At 39.7% G+C, this 21,990-nt stretch overlaps 1 protein-coding gene across 1 annotated transcript in view; it reads left to right on the forward strand.

The window, feature by feature from the left end:
• LOC122102256 (protein diaphanous homolog 2-like) overlaps positions 1–21,601 on the forward strand; it is a gene marked incomplete at its 3' end in the record, with an annotated part of 91,499 nt that extends 69,898 nt beyond the window's left edge. Inside the window, exon 5 of the mRNA XM_042672870.1 lies at positions 21,471–21,601. Coding sequence (XP_042528804.1) covers positions 21,471–21,601 — 131 coding nt within the window. The remainder of the gene's footprint in view (positions 1–21,470) is intronic.
• Between the last annotated feature and the right edge of the window lie 389 nt (positions 21,602–21,990).

The raw sequence follows: 21,990 nt of genomic DNA on the forward strand, positions 1-21,990 counted from the left end.
GTAACCCATGCCCACCTAACATAAAATGAATACAAATGGTAGATGGTTGTTTTCATGTTTAAAGTTGTTGTGATTTAGATATTGAAATGCCCTTCCTTAGCTCACCTATTAGGAGCAAGGTTGTCAGCTCATGATTTTTTTTAAATTATTATTTAAAGGCAGCCTCACTGCCGTAGGAGAGTGCCTGTTTGTAGGTTGTCATGGGAACACTGTTTTTTTTGTTTGTTTTTTTAAATGTTGTGTGTATGTGTGTGTATATGTTACTGAGGACTCCAACCCAGGGCCTCATTCATGCTAGGCATGCACTCTACCACAAACTACGTATACAGCCCTAGGTGGTGGGCTTTTGAGAAATAATTGAGTCCTGTTGACTGAGAACAGGGTCAATCAGTGGATTAATCATTTGATGGCTTCATAATAGGCTACCATTTGGGGGAGGTAATAGAAAGTAGGAGACAGGGCCAAATTGGAATAAGTAGAACACTTGGGATTTGCCCTGGAAAGATGTATCATGCCCTAGCCCATCCTTTCTTTCTGCTTCCTGTCCAACCAAAGTTGAGCAGTTTTGTTCCAGCAGGCTCCTGTTGTTATGACACTAGTCTCATCTCCCTTGAATCACAAAGTAATTGTGCTTTATTATCATTTGTCTGTTGGTAGATTAGTGCCATATTTTCAGAGAGTTAAGGTATATAATCTTATATGAGTTATGTACACATATAACATTCAGGAAGAGATCTTAACTTGCTGAGACAGGAGCATGTCTGATTTGGATGTGAGAGAAGATTGCTTCTGGAATAGATCATAGGAGAATATTTAGTTCAACATACTCTTTTTAAAGGAGTGGGGAAGTGTCTTGCCCTAGATTACATAGCTTGTTATATAGCTTTATTGCTAGAAGTTGAGTAGATGAACTTTTCAGATGAAAGAATTAATATATGGATTGCTTGAGGAGATAATGACTTAAACACTGGAAATAGAATTCCTTTTAATGAAGTAGGACAGATGTAATATTAAGTTTAAAATATTTTACGAGGCATATTTGTAAATATTTTCTTAGTTAAATGTTGACATAAAAATAGGATGATGCATAAAAATAGAACATTCTCAGGAAGGAAAAGCAGTTAACAGAGATTGTCAGTCATTAAAACCTAGATTAGGGTAGTTTTAATTCATACCTCTAATATTTCAAGTTTTATCATATGTTGTGTATATAGCACTTTTTAAAGAATCCAAGTATCTTATTATGAAATAAAGAAAAAAATTACTAGTCAAGTGTTTAAAGAGGAAAACAGCAAAAAACAAACAACAACAACAACAAAACACAAGCGAAGAGCCATGATAGTCAAGAGCCGGCTATCTTCTACATTTTTCATTAGTTACAGTGAGTTGTCCAATGGGGGTTCATTTTGACATGCTACTGTATGCTTACATTGTTCCTTAATCAGACTTAGATCCTTTACCCCCTCACTCTCCTTCTTTTTTATTTCTTTTTATTTATTTTTTTTGGTCGGGTTGTGGGGCCTGAACTCTGGGCCTGGGCGCTGTCCCTCAGCTCTTCAGCTCAAGGCTAGCACTCTACCACTTGAGCCACAGCGCCACTTCCGGCTTTTTTTCTTTTTGCTTATGTGGTGCTGAGGAATCGAACCCAGGGCCTCAGGCATGCAAGGCAAGCGCTCTACCACTGAGCCACCTTCCTAGCCCTCACTCTCCTTCTTATTCACATCTCAAACCAATCCTTCATTGTTCCAAGCTTGTTTCATTTTTACAGAAGCACATAAAATGTTTTGACCATATTCACCCTCCCTCCTTCTCTCCCTCCCTCCATTCTCCTTTCTCTATCTGCTTGCTTGCTTCCCTAGTCTCTCTTGGTCTTTCTGTCTCTCTGTCTTCCTCCCTCCCTCCCTCCGTCCCTCCTTCCCCTTCCCTCCCCCTCCCTCTTTCTCTCTCTCTTTTTCTTCCTCTTTCTCTTTCTTTCCCTCCCTCCCTCCCTTCCTTGCTCCCTCCCTCCCTCCCTCCCTTCCTTGCTCCCTCCCTCCCTCCCTCCAGTCCATCCGTCCTTCCTTCCTTCCTTCCTTCCTTCCTTCCTCTCTCTCTCTCTCTCTCTTTCTTTCTTTCTTTCTCTCTCTGTCTCTCTTCTTTCTTTCTTTCTTTCTTTCTTTCTTTCTTTCTTTCTTTCTTTCTTTCTTTCTTTCTTTCTTTCTTTCTTTCTTTCTTTCTTTCTTTCTTTCTTCCTCTCTTTCTTTTCTGGCAATACTGCAGTTTGAACTCAAGGGCTTTATGTTTGCAAGGCAGGCACTTTACTGCTGAGCCATGCCTCTAGCCCAGGGATTAATTTGTCTGGTGTGTTGATTAACAACAGCAATGAAGGAGGTCCATTGGCTGGAGAGCTGTTTCAATTACTATCTTTAGATGCCAAAACCCAACATAATATTATTTGGCCTATGTGGATGTGGGAAATGTTTTAGCCAAATAACTTTGGTGGGGGGCATTTTGCATGTATCTCATCTTCCTTCTTCCATTGAAGAATGACAGTTTATCTTACCCACTTAAAAGTTGGAAAATTTTGAAATACCTTATGATATCTTATGGTACAAAGTTAATTAACTTTAGTGAACTCACTGTTTCCAAATCTTAGTGTTGGGACCCAATCTTAATGTTTGGACCCAGTGAGCCTGTGTGACTCCACTCTGGTTAAACATCCATCTTGTTGTTTACAAGTTTAGGAAAAATGTGGATTGCAAGTCTCTGATAAGGTAGCCTACAGGCCAAGTGGACATGTCCAATCAGTAAAGAGCACATATGTAACACCCCTTCCCCCCAAACTTGCATGCCAAAACTGACCAAAGTGGTAGGCTAGTTTAAACAACTGCTTAGGGATAAGTTGTAACCTCATTGTTCACCTGCGTGTGGCCTGACATAAGTGCAATTTTGTGTGAGTGTTGCAATGCTATTGGCCACCTGCGTGTGGCCAGACTAACTGCATGGCCTGTTCCCTATAAAAGTTAGCCCATGCAGCTGAGTGGGATTTGCTCTCTGCCAAGGTGGCCCTGACCAATCAGTCTGTTTCTAGATTCTTGGTGGGAAATATAGCTTTGTCTGACTTTCGCTTTGTTTCAGTCTCGACCCCCATATTGGGAGGGCCACCCCAATACTTAAGTGATTCCAGGGTATTCATGTCATTACTTACTAAGATAATAGTGTCCTGTGAAAATTTCCTATAGGAAATCTTGATTTAGGTGATGTAATATTTTATTTTATTGTTACATTGTAGAATTTTCTCCCTTCCTACATTGTGTTCCAATTACCAGGTAAATTGGTGTGGTTTGTGTGAATAAGGAAGGAAACCACAGGAGTTTATACATATATGAATGATTTTGTGGAAAAGTTAGCACATTATTTTGATGGAAAATTGTGCTGAAAGTATGTATGGATTCTTTCAGGGAATAAATGGAATCTGTTCACACAGACAAAAGAAAAATATCTCAATATGTATTACCACAGGTAATAGATGAGAAAAAGTTCAACATACATACATAACGATTAAAAATATTAAAACATCCAGGAGCGTCAGTTGGCTGAGATCTGAAGCCTTTAAAAGCCATCCTGAGCAGGAAAGTCTGTGAGACTTTTATCTCCAATTAACCCCCCAAAAGTTGGAAATGAAGCTGTGACTCAAGTTGATAGAGTGCCAGCCTGGGCTCTAAATTTAAGCCCCAGTACTGGCACAAGAAAAAAAATAATGTAATAAGAAAGTACTTATGCCCTTCATGACAAAAAGTATATATCTCAGTGTATATATCACTAATGTATAGTAGGAAAAGACTTGAAGAATTACCATTTCAGTCAGTAACATGACCATGATGTTTACAATCATCAGGAATAGCCCATATTTCATCCCAGCCATTTTGGGGAGGGTATTCAAAATGTAATGAGATAAGAGACCTGTAAAGACTAAAAGGGAATATGTGAAACTACTTACATATTACATGAATGTCTGATGTTAAGAAATATGTCAAAGTTAATAGCATTTCCATATAGAAATAGTAAGTTTAATGGTTGTTAGCGAAGATAAGATCCGTTTATTATAGCAATAAGAAAGAATCAATGACATATTACTAAAATTTCATCAGGATTTAATTTTTTTTAAAGAAACTGGCAACCTAATGTGAAATTTTATTTGGAATAGATATCTGGGAGTAGCCAGGAAAAAACTGTCATAGGAGTACAGTGAAGGAGATATGAAAAAGGTTAAAGCTATAGTAATTAAAATAGTTTGGTCTGGTTTCAGGAATGGACCAATAGATTACTAGCACTGAACAGAGAGCCCAGGAGACATTAATGCTTGTGGGGATTTAGTGTAGGATCAAAGAAGTATTTAAAATTAGTAAAGATCATTACTCACTTTCCTAAACTTAATTGATAAAAGGATCATAAGCAGGGTTAAATGTTCAATTACCAATTGAAAAAAAATGTATTTATTACACATGTGACAAAGAACTTCAGCTAATAGATAAAAAGTTTGTTTTAACAAAATAAACACTAGCAAAGTAATGTCCCAATTTAGGAAATGGTAAAATCCCGAGCAGGCACTTTTACAGGTAAAGAAACACAAATAACTAATAGATACATGAAAAAGATTTAACTTCAAACAAAATCAAACCAGTAGATTAAACCAGCAGAGTCATAACATTTTTAAAAAGTGTAACAAATTAGTAAAAGTTGAAAACATTTGATGTTAGTATAGGAGAGTTTATATAAAACAAGCATGCTCTTCTGTTGGTACCAGTTGTTTCTCTTGTCTTTTTTGTTGTTGTTGTTGGTCTTGGGGCTTGAACTCTGGGCTTGGGCACTGTCCCTCAGCTCTTCAGCTCAAGACGCACTCTACCGCTTGAGCCACAGCGCCACTTCTGGTTTTCTAGTGGTTTACTGGAGATAAGAGTCTCACGGACTTTCCTGCCCAGGCTGGCTTTGAACCATGATCCTCAGATCTCAGCCTCCTGAGTAGCTAGGATTACAGGCTTGAGCCATCAGCACCTGGTTCTTGTCATGCTTTATGGAGGAAATTTTATGAGATCTCACAAATTTTGCCCCAGCAATTTCAGTTCTCAAACATGCTTAATGCCATATAAATTTGTGAAGATGCATGAACAAGTGTTCTGTGCAATGCTGTCCTTTGGTGGAGGATTAGCAAAGTAGACCTTTATTCTTCCCCTAGCTTTGGGTGTTCCTTCTTCTGGAATTTTCTGTCATTACCTGTCATTACCATGTTACAACCTTTGTGCTACCTGATTTCTTTGCTTGGAATGCTTTTCCTTCAGGCTTTTTACTTAACTGGCTCTTTGTTTTTATTCAGGTCTCAGTTGAAGTATCACTTCCTCAAAGTGCTTTCCTAACATCTTACCAAAATATAACTCTCACTCACCATCATTTTATTCTCTTAAATTTTTCTCATTGTCGCTATTAGGATATGATATTTCCTTCTAGGTTTATGTGCTATTTGTTTCTCTAGAATTTAGAAAGGCTGTGTCATTTGGTAATTAAAATCATTCTCTAGGGCTGGACATGTCAGACACATATCTGTTGTCCTGGCTAAGGGGAAGTAGAAGAATCAGTCTGATGCCTGCTGGTCAAAAGCATGAGACCTTGTCTGAAAAACTAACTCAAAGCAAAAGGACTGTTGCATGGTTCAAGTGGTTAAACTCTTACCTCACAAGCAACAGGTCCTGAGTTTAATTGTCCCTATTGTAAGGTCCGTACCTGGATGCCGAGCAGACTCCACCCTCCTCGCAGCAAAGTCTCCACCCAGTACCTGCGTTACCTAGGCAACTGGGACACCTGGAAGAGGTCACATCTGCATCCGCTGAGGTCACATCTGAATTTGATGTGGCCACACCTTTCTCCGCCCATACCCTACATAAGGCCTAGCCCAGGCCCAGACTCTCTCTTTTTTTCTCTCTCTGTTCGTTTCTAGCTCTTGCTCTTGCTCTTGCTCTTCTTTTCTAGCTCTCTTGCTCTTGCTCTTCTTTTCTAGCTCTCTCTGCTCTCTCTCTCTGCTCTAGCTCTTTCCTCTCTCTTTCCCAGCCACGTGGAGTGCCAACCTTGCCTGGTCCCAGCAGGTCTACTGAATAAACCTACCCCTTACCTGAATACCACGTGCGTGCTGGTGCTGTTCTTACTCGGCTACCTCCTTTTAAAAACCTAACACCTATCACCTTAAAAATTGTGGATTCATAGATCTACATTTATATGTCATTTTCTATCTCTGGGCACTTAGGGATAATTTCAGCTTAATCTCCATGTATTTCTCTTTCCTTTTCTGTAAAACCTTTGGTAAGAATAGAACCTACTTTTTCAAGCCCCACGACGGACAAAAAAAAAATAGAACCTACTTTGTAGACTTGTGAGTGTAGTAGGAAGACCCCTACTCAGGCAGGCAAGCCCACCTAGTCGTCCGGAGTGACAGAGCCCACCGCAACAAAGTTGTTAATAAAGGAGCAACTTTATTGGGAAGGTTACTACACTGACCGGCCAGAGCCACAGCACAGGCTCATGAGCTGATATTGCAACCCCAAGTGGCCCATGCACTCAGGTTTTTTTTGTCAGGTTTTTAAAGACAAAATTCACAAGGTAAAACCTGGTCACTCAGGTGACCAATAAGATTGTCATACACCCAAAAGATTGCACAGTCATACTAGACCACACACAGGTGGCCAATGAGGTTACACTTTGTCACATAATGGCTGTTTAAACCAGCCTATCACTTTTGGTTTAAATGACTCTTTTTTTTTTTTTTTTTTTTTTTTGTCGGCCGTGGGGCTTGAACTCTGGGCCTGGGTGCTGTCCCTCAGCTCTTCAGCTCAAGGCGAGCGCTCTACCACTTGAGCTACAGCGCCACTTCCGGTTTTCTGGTGGTTTATTGGAGATAGGAGTCTCACGGTCTCTCCTGCCCGGGCTGGCTTTGAACCTCGATCCTCAGATCTCAGCCTCCTGAGTAGCTAGGATTACAGGCGTGAGCCACCAGCGCCCGGCTTAAATGACTCTTGAATTCAACTGTAAGGGGGAGCTTATGGTAAGCATACACAAAGGAGGAGTTTAGTGGAGTTTAATATAAGCATGTGGAAAAGGCGGAGTTTATGGTAAGCTCCTGATGTCAGTTACGAGCCAAATTACTGGCTATCTGTTTAATGGGTCAGTCCTTAACAGAACAATGAAGGTGGGTTAAGTTGTTAAGGGGAGGGGGACCTAGAGGCATTCTTTCCATTCCAAAAACTGGGCTGGTTGGAACCAAGGTTGAGTTAACCTTGTTTAGAGGTGTTTGTTTTTTTTTGTTAAAATCCCTAAAACTGGGGCTGGGAAGTTGGCTCAGTGGTAGAGCACTTGCCTTGCATGCCTGAGGCCCTGGGTTCAATTCCTCAGCACCACATAAGCAAAAAGAAAAAAGCCAGAAGTGGTGCTGTGGCTCAAGTGGTAGAGTGCTAGCATTGAGCTGAAGAGCTGAAGGACAGTGCTCAGGCCCAGAGTTCAGGCCCCACGAGTGGACCCCCCCCCAAAAAAAAAATCCCTAAAACAAAGGCAAAGCCTACTTCAGTGAGAATGAAATAACCTTTAACATCTAAGTTACTCTAAGTATTATTTAGCACATGGTACGGACAAAACAAAACTGGTTGATTGTTGCTGTTCACACAAGACCTAGGAACTCCTTGTCTGGTAGGCAGAAAGGGACCATAGCATGCAGGTATAGACAGAGTTTTTATATAGGGCATAAGGGCAGAGAAGGTAAGTCTGTAGTCAGGGGACACTCATAGGACAGTCACGAGACAATCACAGGACAGAAAGTTGACCTTCTTGGGGAATGTGGACAATTAGCAACCATTAATTGGTGATTTGATAGAGTCCTTCAAGGTAATAAAGGAGGAAGCAAGCAAAAACACAAAAGGAATCTTGAGGCGTAGTTCTACACAATTAACTAGGAGAAGCACAAATGGCACTTCCCAAAAACCATCACCTGAGTCTGGCACCAGGCATAGGACTGATGCCCAGCATGGAGGAAGGGGCCCCCCTTCCTCCCCCAGAGGAATGCATGCCAGCATGTACCCTCACAGCACACAGGAGCTCAGATGGGGCCTTGCTAGTCAATGCTTCCCAGTTGATGAAGCAAGTTAACCATTTGTTTAAAAGAATGTTAGGGAACCATCTCAGTGAATGGGACAGGTCTGAATGTACTTCCAGGCACTTATTTCAGAATGTAATGTTAGTAAGAATAGTCCAGAATACACTGTGCTCATTTTATGAAAGTAAAGCTTATTTCTTGATCATAGTATATGTCTATCATATGTCAGTGAGTGTCTCTGTCCCAGGTTATCTTCATTTAGTGTCCATAAAGAAAAAAGAAATTGCTAATTGACATCTTAATTGCTTCCTTCAGAAAGTACCATTATTCACTTCTACTCCTATTGTACTGGCTCAAATAAAATCACATAGCCATACCTAACTTCAAGAGTTAGGGAACTGAAACTTTACTATATCTGTCTAAGGAGGAGAACCAGAATGTTGGTGAATAGTGATTCTTAATGTGAACAGAGTAGTTTAGTGTCAAACCTGTTCTAGCAAACTATAGAATGATTTTTCTCTCACATTGTACTTGGACAAAAACATGACATTATTTATGATAATCTTTTTGAGTAAATATTAGTGACATTTCTATGATCTTCTACAGTCATACTACTTCTTTTTTTAAATGAGTTTTTTTATTGTGAAAATACCATACAGAGGGGTTACAATTACATGAGCAAGGTAATAAGTACATTTCTTATCAAGCATTGTTGCCTCCTCCTTTGTTTTTCCCATACCATCCCTGCCCTCCCATCTCCAAGACTACACTCACCCCTCCTCCCCCCCCCCCCCCCCCCACCAAAGTTGTAAAGTTCGTTTTTCAACATAGCATTTTGTACATCTCATTGTTGCAATGGGTCCACCTGTATCCCTATTTAAACATTTTTTTTTTATCTTCCCCTCCCCAAATTATACCAACATCAAATATAGTGAAAGCAAGGGTTATACTGTGGGGGAGGGACATATAAAGCAACAATACAATCCACCTTATAAATACGTTAGAAACAATATCAAGAAAGAAAAAACCACGCCTGGCGCTGGTGGCTCACGCCACCAGTAGCTGGTAGCTACTTAGGAGGCTGAGATCTGAGGATCGCGGTTCAAAGGCAGCCTGGGCAGGGAAGTCCGTGAGACTCTTATCTCCATTAAACCAGTAGAAAACCAGAAGTGGCGCTGTGGCTCAAGCGGTAGAGTGCATCTTGAGCTGAAGAGCTGAGGGACAGCGCCTAGGCCCAGAGTTCAAGCCCCACGACCGACCAAAAAAAAAAAAAAAAAAAAGAAAGAAAAAACCACTTGTGTCCTTATCTTGGGGTTCATTTTGCCTAACATCATCTTATCTGACCTTTTCTGTTTGTCTCAGACATATTCTAGTTATTGCAAATAAGGCAAACCATGGGACCTATGTTTCTTTGGGCCTGGCTTACTTCACTTAATATAATTTTTTCCAAGTCTTTCCATTTCCTAACAAATGGGACAATGTCATTCTTTCTGATGGAGGCATAGAATTCCATTGTGTATATATACCACATTTTCTTGATCCATTCATCTACTGAGGGGCACCTGGGTTGGTTCCATATCTTAGCTATGGTAAATAATGCTGCAATAAACATAGTTGTGACCACAAACATGGTGGTGTTTGTGATCATTTGAGTAAATATCCCAAAGTGGGATTGCTGGGTCATAGGGGAGCTCTGTGTGGAGGCTTTTGAGGAACCTCCATACTGCTTTCCAAAGTGGTTGAACAAGTTTACACTCCCACAAACAATGCAGTAGGGTTTCCTTCTGTCCACATCCCTTCCCGCATTTGTTGTTATTAGAGTTCTCGATTACTTCTTTATAAGTAAGATATAAGATGATTTAGCAGTGCACCAGTGACTCATACCTATAATCGTAGCTACTTAAGAGGCTGTGATTCAGAGGATGGAGGCTTGAAGTCAGCCTAGGCAGTAAGGTCCAGGAGACTATCACCAAAGAAACTAGCAAAAAAGCATTTCTGAGCTGGGTGCTGGTGGCTCATACCTGTAATCCTACCTACTTGAAGTCAGCCTGGGCAAGAAATTCTGTGAGACTCTTACCTCCAAGTGCTATACTGCTAACAATTCTTGGAAAAACCACAGGTTGCCATCAACCCTGCCCACCCTTAAGAGGCACAGGGATGTATCCAGGCACTGAGTTCAAGCCACAAGTCAAGTGTGTGTGAGCATGCGCGTGCACACACACACACACACACACACACACACACACACACAATTTACTAAGTGATCTGCCAATTGGTGTAAGAGTGTTGTAAGGTAAATTATTCCAGAAGCCACATTTTAAAATATAAAATATTGGAGTCTTTATTATACAGTTAACAGGCTGCCGGCCTGTAGCATGCAAATACATATAACACAGCTAGGAAATATGCTAAAGAGGAAAGAAATAACAAGAACAATACCAACAAGCCAATGCAGCTCCAATGGAGAGTTGAATTGGGACTCCCTGATGACTGGAGACGAGTCAGGAGACAGGAGACAGGACACCATCATAAAGACACATGTGGCATGGAGTCCACCAATGCTGGTCTGGGCCTCAATAGGTCAGCACAGGTGGCAAATCCTCAGGAAATTCCCAGTCTCAGGCACTGGACTGACAGATTCAGTACCCTGTCAGCCAAGTGCCTGCCCCTGCCTCCAGAGGCCCTAGCACACCCATTTCCTGGGAGGCAGGTGATGGGGGGCGGGGTTGACTTCCCCTAGCATGAAGAGAAAATACCAGACCCAGCCATCCACCATGTGGCTAATATGGTGCTGGCCAGACCTGCCTGACCTCCTTACTTCATTCCCTCCTTTTCTTTTTTATGTACATGAAATCAAATCATTGATTTCTCTGTAAAAGGACCGAATTTTTGTCTAGGCTGTTTACTCCTGTAATTTATCGAGTCTCCAGCAGTTAAAAGTTGGCTCCATATGGTTGGTACCCATACAGTCAGGGGACTTGGCCCTGTCTTTCCCCTGTCAGGCAGGTTATGATTTACAAATCTATGTCCCACAAAAGAATATCCTGCAACCAAAGTCTTAGGTTAGGCAGATCCAAAACAGTCTTTCGCCAGGTATCAGCTTCAAGTGATGGAGTCAGAGAAGAAGGAGTCTGTCCACTCTGACCACGGTGGAGGTGGTCAGGATGGTGTTAGTCTCCTCCAGATGATGCCAGGCTGCTTTTGAACTTTACTCAAACAGGAATCTCCAGGTTAGAAGAGATGGGCTGGAGAGCAGCAGCAATGTCTCCCAGTGGCTCACATAGATTGTCACAACTCCTGCTGAGGTACCTGCCATTTCTGCACAAACTGGTTAAAGAAGCTTAACCTAAAGTCACTTAACCTAAATGAAATTTCCCACTGCCTTCCTGGTTGTACACTGGCTCTTGCAGGCTGGAGCCCCACTGGTTTTTAAGGCAGTTTAGGCAGTAGCTCCTCCTGGGTAATTTACCAAGGTGACAACTTTTTAATAATCAGAGAACTTCTTCAAGCTGACTCAGGGGCATTGAGACTACCTAGTCAAGGACCTATATCCCTAGCCTATTTTACCAATGTGTTGCCAGGATGAAATGTTATTAGGAGGACTATTTTACTCCAAACTGAAAGTTAAATACAACATTTAGCTTTTAACAAATGCACAGATCTTTTCTCCAGCTACAGCAGTGTAACTTGTTTAGCATACTAATTTGCAAAAGCATCTTTCTGCCTGGCTTAGGAACCTGATCTCTAGTGACCCTAACCATGGCTAACTTACCAGTGTAGGCCTTTAAACAGATCTCAATAGTGACACAATCTCAGGTCCACAACCTTCTTTCCTGAATAGATGAATTTAGGTGGTGAGAGACCTACCTGGTACTACAGTGGATGCTGCCAGCCCAAAAGTTACTGCCAATTAGAGCTTTGAGCAAATACCAGGAGAGTTGAGATTTTTAAACTATCCCCCACATTTTACAACCTTAGCTTTTTACTACTATCACAAATGACTAGCAAGTTCCTGTCCCTTTACAAGGTAGATAGTCATGGATATTAGACATGCTTGCAATTTCCCATGACTTTTTGGCTCTGACCAATTTTTGAAGGGCCATGGACAAATGACTCCAGGATCTGACACCACTTCTGCCATCCAAACAGTGGCTTACTGCCTCAGGATGCTCCATTATTTGCCATGGTCCCAGGAGTGCCTTTCTCCATGCTGGAATAAATACGCCCTTGGCATTTTCCTTGGTCAGTTGCTGGACTTGAACTCAGGGTTTGAGCACTGTCTTTCAGCTCTTTAGCTCAAGGCTAGCACTCTGTCACTTTGAGCTTCAAAGAAGCTCTGCTTTTCCAGCACTTTGCTGGTGGATTAGCGTTGACAATCTCTCAGGGAGCTTTCTCTGCCTGGGCTGTCTTTGAACCAGTTTTCAGATCAATGAGTCATACATATGCCCACTTCACTCCAATTAAAAGCAACAAATATGGTCACTGGAAGTAGTTCTATAAGCATGGTCTAACCTGGAACCTTTTTGTTAGTCATGGGGCTTGAACTCTTGGCCTGAATGCTGTCCCTCAATTCTTCAGCTCAAGGGTAGCGCTCTACCACATGAGCCATAGCTCCACTTCCAGCTTTTTTCTGCTTCTGCTTATGTGGTGCTGAGGAACCAAACCCAGAGCCTCATGCATGTGAGGCAAGTGCTCTACGACTGAGCCACCTTCCCAGCCTCTTACCTGGAACTTATTAAGAGCCGACATCTAACAAACTTGTGGGCCTGCTGGAAACTGTTAGAAAAAACCTGTAAGGAAAAACTGGAATAGCAATTAAACAATCATTTTGGTAGTCCTAATTTACCTTCTTGGAATTTTAAAGAAACGTTTAGGACAATTTTAATCTTAAACTTTGTTTTGGGAGGCCAGCCACTCCCTTAGTACTTCCCAATTTTTACAATGGAGACACCATTTTTAATCCCTGTACCTAAAGTGAATTTAATTTGCATTTAAATGCTCCCTTGGGACACGGGGCGGGGCGTAACCATTACCTCAGCCACAGTTTTTTTTGTGTAGTTTTTTTTGTTTGTTTTTTAAACTGGACACCTTTCCTTTTGTTGCAGTCTGAGTATGGTTAAGAAATAAACAGTTTTTCTTAATGCAAGAATTACAAGCACTAACACTACCAAGAATCTAGACTTAGCAGCTTTTTGTCCTTTTAAAAATACATCCAATTGCAAAAAGCATAGAAAGCAAATAACATCACATACCTAAACTCTGCCTTAAAACTTTTTCAATTTAAATACATCCTAAGGGGCAGTTTTAGAAATATTACAGCACCAATTTTTACCATCAGTTTTCCAGTGTCCATCTGAATGGAAAAGAAACAGGACGAAGATGGGCCAGTTGCCCATCCTACAGAATGGGCATATACCCAGTCTGACTCTGTAGGGTTAGATGAACTGCTTTTTTGCCAGCTTACCCTCTACCACCATGTGTAAACTTCCCCAGGGCCTGTCCCACCATACATGGAGCTGCAGCTGCAACTTTCCTTTGTGCCATCTTGCCCTCTTCCACCATGCATGGACTCCCCCCAGGGCCTGTCCCACCATGCATGGAGCTGCTGAGCTGCACTTTTCAAGAGCACACTTCCCCTGAAGATAAGCACACAGGCTTTTCCCTGTCCTTTTTAATCTCTGAGTGAGAAACCAAACAGTTTAGACAGACAAAAGAAGCAATGTCTTTAACAATGGTAAACAAAACTTTAGATCCAGATGCTAATACTCACTCTCAAATTTTAGCAGTGGTGGGAAATAAATCTCAAGTTTTCAATCTGTTTTGCTAAGCCAGATAACTTGATTACAATGCGAACAGCCTTATACATCAAAACATCAGATTTTTGGTTTCCAAATTAACGAATCCTTACAAAATCTAACTAAAGTTCTTTAAAACAAATGCTAATATCCTAACTTGCTGACCTTGCTTGCAGTTTAAACTTAACATACATTTTTAACATCATGATGACAATTTTTATCTTAACAAGTTCATACATACATTTTTGTGCACAAAGATCTTAAAGTGTGCAAAATGAATATCAGCCATACATTTTCCTGAATTTTAGTGGCAAGAGATTTTTTTTTTGCCAATCTTACTCTCCAAGATCAAGATTTCTAACAAATTACTTTGCTGTTCTACTAATATTTCTATAGAAGAGTAGTTATGTCCTAATTGTCTAGAGCATTTTGCACATCAGTTGACCTTTTGAATTGGAAGAAAGGAGAGGTTACCAGAAGCTAATCTCTTAGCCCACCAGGCTGCCTGACTCCTACCCCTCCCACACAATTTTAGCTTAAACTGCTAAGATTAGCTAGTTGTTTGAACCAGGCCCTTAGCTGCCTGCACACTCCCAAATACCTCCTTGCAGAAGGCAGGTACAGCACATAGCAGACTTTGATTTCCCCCCATAAAGACACAAAACCAAACACGAGACACAAGACCAAGACAAACACAGAAAAAGCCAACTGAGCTGGGGCCTCTCCCACTATGAGTGGACCCCCCAACACAACCGTATCCATAACTCCCTACTGTATGAGAGACAACAGAAGCTGCAAAACTCTCTACAGTACCAAAGTCTGTAGAGTGAGCCTCTCCCACTGAGCTCCACCAGAGCCTCTCAGATGAGTCAATCAAGAGGAAGAAGGGCAGGGTAAGAGGAGGGGGAGAAGGGCGAGGAGCATGTCTGCTCCCTTATACTCTTCATTCAATTTCCAGATGGACCAGTCCCAGGTTTCAGAAAAACATATAAACACAATACAGGACAGTACAGGTCAGAGAAACAGAGACTTCTGGAAGATTTCTAAGTGACTCCAAAAAGATGTTTGGATGGCAAGTCTGGCTTCGAGGAGCTGGCTGTCAAGTGACTGAAAGACCACAGGGCCCTGGAACTTCTCAGGGGGCATGCCTCCCCTGTACTGGTTTCAGTCCCGTGGCAGCCAGCCCACCGAGACCATCCGCCAGTGGCTTCAAGGAACCCCAGATGCCCTGCTTGGCCCTGGGGCCCTATGTTGTGCGTTATATATTGTAAGGTAAATCATTCTAGAAGCCACATTTGAAAATATAGAATACTAGAGTCTTTATTATACAGTTAACAGGCTGCAGGCTGCCGGTTGTTACAAAGGCCTGCAGCACGCAAATACACATAACGCAGCTAGGAAACATGCTAAAGAGGAAAGAAATAACAAGAACAATACCAACAAGCCAATTCAGCTCCAGTGGAGAGCTGAATTGGGACTCCATGATGACTGGTGATAAGCCAGGAGACAGGACACGATCACAGAGACACATGTGGCATAGAGTCTGGCCGCTAGGCTGGTCCAGGCCTGAATAGGTTGGCACAGGGGGCAGATCCTCAGGAAATTCCCAGTCTCAGGCACTAGACTGACAGATTCAGTACCCTATCAGCCAAGTGCCTGCCTGCCCCTGCCTCCAGGGGTCCCAGCATGCCCTTTACCTGGAAGGGGTAAAAAGGGGAGGGTTCTTTCCCCCTGCATGAAGAGAAAATGCCAGACCCTACCATCCACCATATGTGCAATATGGCACTGGCCAGACCTGACCTCCTTCAAGAGATGCTCTGATATAGAAAATAAGAGAAAATTTGCTTTCCCTTCTTTTGTAATACATTTAAAGCATTGCCTTTAAAATATTTACTTACTTGTTTGTTTTGTGTCAGTGCTGGGGCTTGAACTCAGGGCCTCACACTCTTATGTGGCTTTTGCACTTAAGGCTGGCTCTCTTACCACTTGGCACACAGTTCTACTCCAGACTTTTTTGTGGTTAATTCGAGAAAAACCTCACAGTTTTTTTTTGCCTAGTCTGCCTTTGAGCTGAGATAATCAAGTCTCAGTCATTTGAGCAGTTAGGATTACAGTTGTGAGCCACCAGAGCCTGTCTGAAACATTTATTTCTCATTAAGCTATATTTAATAATAATTTATGCAGGAAATTGTGATTTAGTATGTTTTATGAATGTGTTTTTGTTTCTTTTCACAGCTTTTGGTTCAGATGAGTAGCATAACACATTATACATAGGAAGATAAACATAGTTCTATTTAATACTTGCCAAAAATTTTAAGGAATTAGATTCAGGTATTTGGAAATATGTACCTATCAGTAGGAAGAACCCTGAAAAATAACAAATGGTATTTCAGCTTTGCATTTGCTTTCCAAAGGGATCTACTGGCCTGTGTGTGTGTGTGTGTGTGTGTGTGTGTGTGTGTGTGTGTGTGTGTGTGTGTGTGTGTGTGTGTGTGTGTGTATGGCACACAGAGACAGACATATTGTCCTCATAGCTAGTGCTCTACCACTTGAGCCACACCTCCAGGCCAGGTTTCTTTTTGCTGGTCAATTGGAAATACATTCTTGAAGAGTTTTTTGCCCAGGCTGGCTTCCAAGTACAATTCTCAGATCTCAGGCTTCTACTAGGATCGTATGTGTGAGCCACCAGGTACCAGTAACAATTCTTTATGGAAACTAAAATTTCAAATATTTAGTCCAGATTGGTTAATTTTTTTCTTTTTTATTGGCTGGTCCTGGCATTGAACTCAGGTTCTGGGGGCTGTCCCTGAGCCTCTTTGTGCTCAAGGCTAGTGATCTACCACTTGAGCCAGAGTGCCACTTATGACTTCATCTGAGTAGTTTATTAGAGATAATAGATCATGCTGGCTTTGAGCTGTGATTTTCAGATCACAGCTTCCTGAGAGCTAGGATTACAGGTGTATGAGCCACCACCACCAAGATTGGTCTCCTTTTATTATATACAGTTTTGTAAAACATGTTTGTAAGAAAGAAGACAAACATACTAGTTGATCTGCAGTTAATTGTTGGACATCTGTTATTTATTCACTATTACATTTAGGAGTCTGGACCGTTTTTTACAAAAAAATCCCGAATTTCTCCCCCTCCCCCAAATGTTAACATTTTATTGTTTGATCTTTACAGAATGTTTTTGGGAAAGGAAAATTAGAACCAGAATTTAAATAAAGTGGCAATGTGGAAACTATCTTGATCCAGAGGATATATCCTATAAAGTTAGAGCAAAACAACAATAATAATGGCAGCTAACATTAATCGAACACTTCCTTCATGCTGCTTTCTAAGGCGTCTTAATATATGAACTAACAATTCTCTCAACAATACCTTCACTTTCAAATAGAGAGATCATGTCAGTCTTTTTTTTACCCTGTGGATTGTCTCTAGGAAGATATTAAAGTGCATAAAGGTTCTTGGGTTTCATGTAGATTTGTTTGATGATTTGAATGACCTTTTGCAAATAAAAGGAGCTTGGGGAACTTTGAAATTTGCCCTTACCCTTGCCCTAACCTATCGTGCCTAATATATTTCCTGTCAGGTTTTGTTTTAGATTTTAGCACCAGTGGCTCATGCTTGTAATCCTACCTACTCAGGAAGCTGAGATGTGAGGACTGCAGTCAAAGCCAGCTTGTGCAGGAAAGTCCATGAAACTCTTATCTGCAATTAGCCACCTTAAAAAACCAAACCAAACAAACAAACAAAAAAAAACCCAAAACAAAAAACTGGAAGTGGAGCCACAGCCTAAAGTGGTAGAGTGTGCTAGCCTTGACCAAAAAAAAAGTTCAGAGATAGTGCCTAGACCCTGAGTTTAACCTCCGTAACTGGCACACTTATTCCCTTACTCCCCGCCCCCCCCAAATATTATATTTTAATACAAATACAACTATGAAAATGGTGTCTGGTAATGTAGAAATAGTAAGTCTGACTGTGAACCTAGTTTTTGCAAGAGAGAGAGTGATTTAGAAACTTTTGTTATCTACAGTTTAAGGTACTCAAAATGCCATTTGGTTATGGAATTTTCTTTTGATAAATGACTGTTCTCAAAGGAATATTGATTTCCATATAATTACATAGCCAGTTATATTTTAGTTTATTAACAAAACAATCTTAGATTTTGTATAATTTAGTGAATATAATTAATTGTTAATTATTCTTCTTTTCTCTGATAGGCTAAGTAATTAGGCTGACCTAGACTAATTCTTTATATTTATTACAGGAAAAAAAAGCTGCAAAATATTGTTTTTCATGATGGCTCTATTTTTTTCAACTTTGAATCATAGGCATCTGATTAATTTCATTTTAAGACAGCATTGTCAGTATATTTAATATAAAGAATAAAGACATTCTAACCAATATAGTGGCAGAGTTCACACTGAAAATACCACTTTCCTTGCAAGCATAAAAAGGCTAAATGTATGTCTCAAGTAGTACTGTCCTAGTAAGCATGAGGCCCTGGGAACTATAAGCTATTTTAGGTAGTGGCTTTCCTAGAGGAACTTTGAAAACCCTTCATGGATGTACATACTTACCCCTTACTAATGGTTTAGTCTCTGTGTGTGAGCATGCGTGCATGCGTGTATGTATGTGTGTGTGTGTTTGGGGGAGGTGACCCAAAGACCTTGTAAACAATTCAACCTCTTAAGAACAGAAATTATATTTTATCCCACACTTACAAATAGCTGATGATCTGACGTTTTGATTATAATATGCTAAGTAGATGGGGGACTTGAATTTTTGTTATAAAATTATTTATGTTACTTTCAGGAATGTATATATTGTGTTAAATGATTGAATTGGGGTGGACCTTTTGGATCATAGTTGGCACATCAGAATGCCTTACTTATTTTAGGCTGCTTTTCATATATGGCTTTTAAAATTCTTTTATCATAGTGTAAATACTGTGTATACATGTACTGTTCCCTTACTTCTTCTGAGGCACCATTGCTTCTGCTCTTATAGATGCTCTTATTTATCAGATACCCTCAGAAAGTGTCTGAAAATAGATATTATAATCTTCTTGTTTTAACTGGGGAGATTATGAGTGTAAATTGAAGTAAGCTGCTCAATAAATGGTTTGGTAATAAGCTCTAAAGCTTATATTTGAACTTAAGTGATGTTTCTCTCTAGTACCCTTGATGGTAGTAAAACTTTATCTTCTGAATGTGGAAATAATCTTTGGAAATAGCCCCATTTTCTACCTTAAGTCTGATGAATAAGCTGAGTGACTAAATTGATTAAATCCTGGCCTTAAAATATAAAAAAAAAATGAGAAAAGTTTTATTGTTTGGGTAGCAAACTCTCCTTGAAGGTAATTTCTTCCTCCCCAAAAGGATGTTCAGAAATGATTTCAGCAGTGGCAGCATAATTATAGTAAGTAGATAGCCCCTGAGATATCTGTGATAGACAATGCACATTTGGAAGATTAAGTTCTGTTTGTTAAACAACAAAGCAGGATAGTTAATTTATTGTCACATTTTATGATAGCAAAGGAAATCAGTCTCACGTCATTATCTAATTATATACATTGTTTTAAGAGATGTAAAGAAATATTGTATTAAGAATGAAGAATTGCACCATTTATGTTAGTGTGGAACAGTTGATCATTTCAGAGGAAAATTACAAAACTATTTAGCTCACCTCAGTTTCTATAGCCCAACCTCTGAAGTCTCATTTCTTTTACAGGGCCTTGTGGGTGTTCTAAGGAATGATTGAAATGAAAAGAAATGAGAGAGTCAAACAGTGTACTGTAATAGATGGAAAGTAATTATGTTAATGTTGACTCATAATGAAGCTCTAACCATTTTTACCTGCTCATTTCTGTATGGAAACCTGTGCAGCTGAGATGCTGAATAAGAAATTCTTGTACAAATGAGCCTAGAGGCATGTTTCTAATATTGGAGCTAAGCCTATGCAGAATTGTAATGAATTTCCCTAAGTCAGTATTTAAATGTGCTATCAGAGAGCCGAGTTCTCTGGCCAGAAAATTTGGAGTCTAATGTTTATCATCACATTTCTAACTATATGTTTGAATCTTCATAGCTGTGTATAGTTTTCATTTGTTAATTAGAATGAAAAATCTCCTAAATTCTACAGTAGATTTGTTTTATATATAGTGTCAGATTTTCCAAGAGATACTCATGTAGGAGAAGTATATAAGATAAATTGTAAGGAAGGGATTTATGAGAATAAAGTTAGCAGGGCAAAATCATATAGATAAATACATCTCGGGAAAATATTTACTATGGAGTATTTCAAAAGGAAGCAGCAGTAAATTATTCGTTCAGACAGTTTATCCAAATGGTGATGTGTGTGTATGTGAAGGGGGAGGGTGTGCACACCAAGTACACACACATATATGATTGTACACATATACATAAAGATGTATAAAGTGCTTAACAATGGTAGATTTGGAGTAAGGCAGACTGGATTAAAATCATTTTCTTTCTGATTACAAAAATGAAGCCTTTATGGTCAGAGAATTTTAAATCATCCCCTAAATGTTTATACTTCACCTCTATTGCACTTCACTTGAAAATCTTTCTTTGCCTGAGTCCTATCTCTTGAAGGGGTGAGGTTCCTCTTCTCTGTTGGGCCATACAAGGCCTGTGAAATCATTAACTACATGAAGTGATAAATATGTATGATTCTCTTATGCTTCTCTTTGGCTTCCCAGAGGTTTCTGCCTGTATCGATCATTTTGTATGGCCCAGGAATTGTATAAATATCCAAATGGCTTTTCACACTAAAAGTTTCCTCTCTCTTGCTAAAACATTTGTGTTTCACTTCTAATATATGCTAAAATTTAATGTTCTTACCTTTTTATAACTAAAATGTCCTGCCTGTGTTCTAGACATAAAAATTATAGAGGAACTCTCTGTTTAATTGTGAACTCTGATTTAATTACTTCTTAGAAAAATGGTACATTGTCATTTTTAATTTAAAGAGGCTTAATTTTTTACTGTGCTGGTGAGTGGCTTCTAAAACAATTACATTTCTAAACAATTAAATACCTAATATTTGTCAAATTATGTTCAACATTAACTTAGGAGTTTAATTGAAGCAAAAGAATATTTTACCTTGGGCATGAACTTCTTTTTCCTACTGACAGTGCAAGTGCTTTTAAGTAATAAATTTAAATTTCATTTGTCTTACAATTAATGTTGATGCTTATGATGTTTTTTTATATTTGGTGGTATTTAATGTCAATTTCGTATTCAATTTCAGTTTCTCCTTTCTCCCTCCCTCCCTCCCTTTTTCACTCTCCTCCTCCCTTCCTTCCTGCCTTCTTATTTTACTTCCTCTCTGAACCTCTTTGTGTTAAAGGCTAGTGCTCTATCACTTGAATCACAGCACAACAACCAGCTTTTTCTGAATAGTTTATTGGAGATAAAAAGCCTGGGTTGGCTTAGAACCACAATACTCAGATCTCAGTTTCCTGAGTAGCTTCAAATTACAGGCATGAACCATCAGTGCCCAGCTATTTTTTTAAATGTCTGGATCTTTGTTTTTAGATTTTTTTCATCAGGTTGCACAAAGATGCAAGACCTTGTTTCAACAGTGAAGTCTTGATAGCATTGAATTACTGCACTAGAAGGATTGTAAAAATTTCATCTAGAACAGAGCTGTTCAGAAGAAATAAAATGTGAGTCATATATGTAGTTTAAAAATTTCTGGAAACAATTACAAAATAAAAAGAAATAAAATTCATTTAACAACAGTTAATTCAGTATATTTAGTGTATTATTTCAATGTATAATCAGTTGAGATATATAATTTTTTGTACTAACTCTTTAATATGTTGTTATAGCACTTTTCAATTCCAATAAGCTGTGTTTCAAGTGATAGATTGTTTCATGTAAATAATAGCTCCCACACTGGAGAGTGTAGATCCAGATGTTTGATTTTTTTCCCTATCCTTTTATCTATGATTATTTGATGCTATAAGAATAGTGCTAACAACTTACCAAGTGGGGCGTATCGGCCTGTAAAGGCATTATCTGAAAAATATGGTCTTATTTACCTTTTGAGTTT

This window comes from Dipodomys spectabilis, unplaced genomic scaffold, assembly GCF_019054845.1.
Source record: "Dipodomys spectabilis isolate Male_0828 unplaced genomic scaffold, ASM1905484v1 ptg000780l, whole genome shotgun sequence".
NCBI classification, from domain to species: domain Eukaryota; kingdom Metazoa; phylum Chordata; class Mammalia; order Rodentia; family Heteromyidae; genus Dipodomys; species Dipodomys spectabilis.